Source organism: Lottia gigantea (genome assembly GCF_000327385.1).
Source record: "Lottia gigantea unplaced genomic scaffold LOTGIsca_50, whole genome shotgun sequence".
NCBI classification, from domain to species: domain Eukaryota; kingdom Metazoa; phylum Mollusca; class Gastropoda; family Lottiidae; genus Lottia; species Lottia gigantea.
The window spans coordinates 1,403,817-1,410,504 of NW_008709716.1; the positions used below are offsets into that span (position 1 = coordinate 1,403,817).

The 6,688-nt window shown below is 30.2% G+C and overlaps 1 protein-coding gene across 1 annotated transcript; it reads right to left on the minus strand.

Annotated features, from left to right (window-relative positions):
* Positions 1-3,396: 3,396 nt before the first annotated feature.
* On the minus strand, positions 3,397-4,751 carry LOTGIDRAFT_125455 (hypothetical protein; the record flags this gene model as incomplete). Its single annotated transcript, XM_009062290.1, has 4 exons — positions 3,397-3,501; positions 3,934-4,013; positions 4,161-4,239; positions 4,677-4,751. Coding segments are annotated over 4 exons (339 nt in total), but the record flags the coding sequence as incomplete, so codon positions are not given.
* Between the last annotated feature and the right edge of the window lie 1,937 nt (positions 4,752-6,688).

Below are 6,688 nucleotides of genomic sequence, written 5' to 3' on the forward strand. Positions count from 1 at the left end.
CGTAGGGGTTTTAAACCTATTTAGCTACCTGGGATCTGCAAAACCCAGGTATATATGGAAAGATGAATATTTTTTTGTAGTTCAGTCATCATTTTCTCCCTATACCATTTATGTCATGTCTTTGGCTCCATCAAAGTTTTTTTGGCGAAACTGATCTAGCATCAGCCATTTAAAACTGCGTGCACAGCCATAAAGGTATTAAGGTCACCTGATACTAATAAAAACGAAATTTACAGCGATGCCCAACACTAATTTACAATCATCTTAAAAGTTATTCAATATTATGTTTAAAAAAAAAACATATTTGGAGGTGTGGAAAATCCCCATTTAACCGGATCTTTTTCTTCTGACTCCGCTGACAACTGTCAAAATATCCATCAGAGGCTGGAATAGAGGCAGATGTTTCGGACTACTACATCGCAAGAAAATCAAACAATAGGAACTCAAGTATTTCAGTATGCAAAATTACAGGGTTTAATATCAGGGCAGATAATACTATACGCATACAAATACAAATACCAAGTTTTATCAAAATGGGATAAAAATTGTATATAAGGATACTTTCACATAGAAAGGTGTGGGTGTGTAAAAAACAATAACCAATAAATTAATATTACTCATAACACAAGCCTCAAAAATGTATTTCTCAAGCCTTTAGGCATGCCAAACAACATTTTTGAATTGGGATAAAGATGTCGAACAATCAATAGTCGGCAATTAATGGAACCTATTTTAACTGTTTGTAAGAATTTGCTAACAACAAACAATCTAGATTTTAATTAATAAATAGAAATAAAACCCTTGTCATTGGTCATCGCAATTCCTTGTAACATAAGTGGATAAACTAAAAATAAAACAAGGCAGTAACCTAAAATAAATGATAGTGAGGAAAGACAACATTCTTCCAGATTGTATGATATATTTAACATGTTAATACCTTTTATTACCCTGTAGTAGCCCAGACTAAAAAAAAAACATTTATTTCAATTTTTTAAACACAATTTTTATATTAAGAACACAAGTTATATGGATATACTACTTCTAGGTTTATTACATACTAAGTTTCGAAACACATACAGGTAACGTTATCAAGTGAAATGATTCACAACCAAACAACACAATAGGTAAATCAACAGAAGCTATTGATTTACCTATATATCTTGTGCTGTTTTATATTAGTATTTCAACAGATGATTTCATACAAACCTTTATACTGAAATAAATCTTGATTAATCATTTCACAAAAACACAATTACAGATAAAATAAAAAACATTTCAATTTCATCAGTGAGACAGTTTTAAACATAACTACACGATTTAAGATGTCATTGCATTAAAAGGTTAGAGGGTGAAGATAGGTCCAAGAATTGTTCTTCATTCAAACCATGCAATTGTTTGATTTATTGATGTTTCTTATTAGAAATACCAGTACAAATTTTCTTGATTTTCAGGTTATTGTGTGGCTGTAGAAAATGTTGGAGAATCCTTGGCCCAGGATCAAGAAATATACTTCAGGCCTAATCTCAGATGAAGACCAAAATTAGACTTAAGTTTTCTTTACTTGGTAAAAAAAAATGTTTATATCATCAGTACTCAACCTATTTTGTTTTCTTCTGTAAACTACAATTTACATATTCTCAAAATATACAAAAAGGTTGAATTTTGACCTGTCTCACCTGTCATGAAGTGATATTAAACTAAGTGTAACAAAACATACAAACATTCAATATTCTAAATAAAATTATAAAACTAAAACTAAGGTGAACTTACCAACAATAATGATAATAATAACAACGATAACACTAATTAAAATAGCCCACATCTGAAATAATAAGTTTACAACATCTATGCTAACAAACTATATTTGTGAAAATTGAAAGCAAATATGTGCTGTTTGCAAAAAGGCAGAACTAAAAAAATAATCAACAATACTATAAATGCAAGATAGCTTGCCAAGGAAGGTAACATACGGTCAATACTAGCTGTCGGAAATGATAAAATCTTTATTGGCCTGATTATGAATTTTCAAATAATCTTTAAAATATTTATAAGTAAAGGCAAAACCTCAAAAACAGATTATCATCAAACTCAATCATCGGTGTACACACAAGGGCAATTACACTGAAACAGTTCATATGAATAATACCAATTTCAAACTAGACCGAAATCTCAATATATACATACATACCAAGTTCGATCAAGATTGGATCAAAACTGTAGTCTCTATCGAGCTTCCCAGCACGAAAAAAAAAAACTATGGGCAAAGACTTTTTAACGTTTATCTAAACTCTTTTCTGAGGATATATATATAGGCATGATACATTATAAGACTCCAACAAACTGAGTATCTCAATGGAAGTATTCTTATTAATACCTTAATCTACTACAGAAAACAGAGCAGATACCAAATTTATCTCCAAACTTGTCACAATTGAAAAATTAAACTATCTAGAGTCAATTTGATCATTAACACTGTCAGACAAGAACCGAAAAATAATATGTACTATATGAGTGTTATCTTATAGATGACAACATTTCAAACAGATCAATCTGCACAAAAAATTGTCCTTGTATTTTGTAGGTTGTAAGCAATCATTGTTTTTAACTGTTATGATATGCTACATTAAGTTTGTAATCAAAATATTTGCTGAATATATTCTACAAGAGATTAACTGTCCTCCCAGTTCACCAACACATGGCTTCCTGATTTGATTTGAAACAAAAAAAAGTGAAGAGCATAAAAAAATCCACATATTTCAATGGAAATCTATCAACAGGAAGATTAAATGCTGAGAATGCCTACGTACTTTCAATTCATATGCCGAATGCTGTTATTTCAGACCCTTGGTATCAGCTCTTAGACACTTCCCTCAACATCTACAATGGCTGTTTAAAGTTACAGAATTCTGGGCTTGGCAAAATGACAATTATGTGAAGAAAGAATAACTACATAAATATCCTACCATTTCAAAACCTAAATTGTTGAATATCAAATATCTGAAAAAAGTTCAGGAATATGATAAGATCACTAACAAAAACTTGTAAATAAACAGTCCAAGCTTAGAGAAGATACTTCTAAGGTTCATACAGATGTATTATTCACCAAATAACCTAATCAGCTTTCAGGAATCAAACCTTCGAGACAATCAATCTACAAGTTTACTTCTTGTTCTCGTGTTAAAAAATATAAACAACAGACCAAAATAAATACTGTTTAAGTGACAAGAATAAAATAAACAATCCTTGTGGTTGGAAATAAGACATTGACAACATATATAATAAAATAAACAAAATCTTGTATCATACATAATAATATGAACTAAATAGATTAACACAGTAGATTTCAACATCAACTACTCTAGTGGTAATATCAAACAGTGCAGTCAAAATAAAAGGTCAATCTCTACATAATACACTGAAATTATAGAGCACAATGACTGGAAACTCACCAATTATAATAATTATAATTACAGCCACTATTGATCCCAAAATAATCATCATCTGTAATGGCATTTATAATTCTAGTATACTAGTCAATTATTCTCACATTTTATTAACTACCACAACTTACCAAAACATTACTTTATAATTCTTAGAGCAATTCTACAATATCTTAATTAATAATACAGCTAAACAATGGGTAAATGGTAGAAAAATAAATAACATACACATCATCTTACACTAACTTGCAGTTAAACAATACAGCAACTGCTCGTATCAATATGTGAATTAATCTTTGAATCACCTGAATATTCATTGACTATCTTTAACCAATTATCAACTAAAGAAGTTTAACATTGTTGTTGGACCATTATATAATTTTTGGTATGTGACAACATTTTACTTGAGGTGATTCGAGTTAGAGTTAAGAATGTTGATTTTGTTATCAATCAATCAGTATTAATTGACTTGGGACAGGAGTAGAATTCTTACCTTACAATTTTTCCACCAATATTTTCGTTTGAGTTTACCAGCACTAGCCTCAAACTGAGAAGCACCAGCTTGTAATGCATCTATCAAATTTGAAAAGAAAGGTTAGATTAAGATAGTGGATCACTTCCTAATGTGCTCACTTTACTGTTGTATAGGAATGAAATAACATATACAATAATCTAATTCAAAAAAACATTTCAATTTGAGTGATTTAGTGAACAATGTACCTGCTCTGTCATCTAACTCTGATATTTTCTGATCTCTTTCCAAGACTTTATCAACATTTACCCTCATGATATCAACAACCTGTAATATAATTAACAAATTAATACACTAATCCAATTAAAAAAGATCTGGTTTGTTTGTGTTCGTTTCATTTACTACACTTGCCATCCATGATCTGTTGGCATTCTTCATTAAATTGTGTTCTGTTGATTTGACAAATTTGTTAAAAGTTGAATTCATTTTATCATAATATCCAAATTTGACAATCAAGAAGTATGCAAAATATCTTTGATTTCTTCTAAGACAATAAGCTATCTGGTTTTAAGGACAGTCTTCATTAGATCATTGGTTGAGAGATTCAGACTTTTGATAGTTGTTCCATCTGAAATCTTGTAACAGGCATCCACTTATGAGCAGTGCAATGTGTCGAACTTGTACCAGCGTTTGTCAAGAAATAATTACTTACTTAAGTCATAGAAGGCTATTGCTATTATAATTCATGTTACATAAATAGTTACCTCATCAACCTGTGCTTGAGTCTGTTGCATTCGCTTACTAGACATGTCACGAGGCGGTTGTCCTTCTGGAGCACCTGACCTTTAGAATAAAGACAAGAAAAAGTTGTTAACACTATGAAGTAATTAACATAAAGATAACATAACCATTTTTTCAATAATTTGCATTGTAGCCATGTCATGTAAATTATTTTGTGTCTCAAAATATTGAATTTTTCCATGAATTACTGGTATTTTATGTAACCTTTTTCATTAAACAATAGTTCTTAATAACTTATTAGGTCACACACGAGCTGTGATTACTATGGTATGTTTTTGCTTATTCAATGAACAATATTAATCTAACTAAGCTAGAGAAATAATTTTTTTAGTCTTGAAGTAGGTACTGTAAATTAAACAAATAAAACACAGACACACATGCTGAAATATTTAAAAAACAAAATGATCAATCATAAATGAAGCTTAATGATTTCAAAATGAAACAAAACTCCCTATGGAAAAAAAAGAAAAGTTACACATGCAAAATTACTGAGAGGCTGGTATGGAAATAATTGTTCACCTAAGTTTATATGTTAAATAGTAATATAAAATTTGCTACTGAGACTCTGTAGCTGAGTTATCATTCTGGTAATGCCCAACTAAATCTTCCTAAACATAATTTTTTGTATCTGATATCGAATTAAGTTTACTCTTTGGCCAATTTGTTTTCAGAATTGCATTTTGCCAATTTTATCAAAATATGACTTTGCAACATACCTCAATAAAGAGTGTTATCACTTATTACAAGATTCATGACTGCCACTATCATCTTTTTCGGTTGGTGGTCGACAAATTTCAGAAATCACAGATATGTACAATTAGACAAGAATGATAACTCTAGACAGTCCAAGCAACACTTCTCTAAAAACAAAATTATCTAAACTTAAAACATACTGACACTAGAATATATATATATGCCAAGAGAGATCATTGTACAATTAATAATGTCTTATTACTTACGGGGGTCCACCTGGACCAGCTTGTGGATTTTGAGGGCCAGACCTAATAACAACATATTATATTGATTATTATTTAAGCTTTTTTTGGAAGAGTAAGATGAATACAATAACTTTTTTATCGTAATATTCCATTTTTTAGCTTTATAAGCTTACACACTATTTTCAAAGTGACCAATGATAACTTCATTCTTGTACATTTTATAAGATAGTCACTGAATAAACTTGATGATGTGATGAGTAAGGACATTGCATTGAGACTATTCAAGATTTAATACCACAAAAGTTATCACTGGATCCGGATGTGCAAAAAAGCGCAAAAACTGTAGTTTGTCAGTGACAATATACATCCACGTAAGGAGATGTGGGTGTCAAAATAAATTGTTTAACACTTGGTAGATTAATGATTGTAATATTTGCAAGCAACAATTGAACTGGCAAGATAACAGAATATTAAAGTGAGAATATCACAGATATTTGAAATGAGACCTAAAATGAATTGATTGTAAAAGGTTTTGAGGTTTTGATATTCATGCAAGTAAATGTGGAGTTATAAAGCAAAATGAAGAAAAGTCCTTCTGTGCTGCTCGAGATGATGAATGTGGATGAGGAATTAAGACAACAAATTTGTCTGTTGAAAAGAAGAAAAACATTTTTCACCACAACCCTAAAAAAATCTCAAGCCTTTCCTAACAAGATACGCCCACTTCTGTGATACATTTTAAGTATATCAAGGGTGGTCATTAATAACTCAAATTCTGTTGATCGAAAAATAGTTAAATTCAAACTGATCTAAGACCTCATTGTAACACCAGATTTTAATTTTTCTATAGTGTTCACAAACAAATTATGTCCCGTTTTTACTAAGTCAAGGGCAATAACTAAAAAAATGGTCATTGAACGAACGTTAAATTCAAACATGTCCAAGATCTCATCAATATAAATGATCACACAAAATTCACAAAAATAAGAATAGATAAAAACTGTAATTTTTACTGTTTTCATTAGCCAATTGTGACG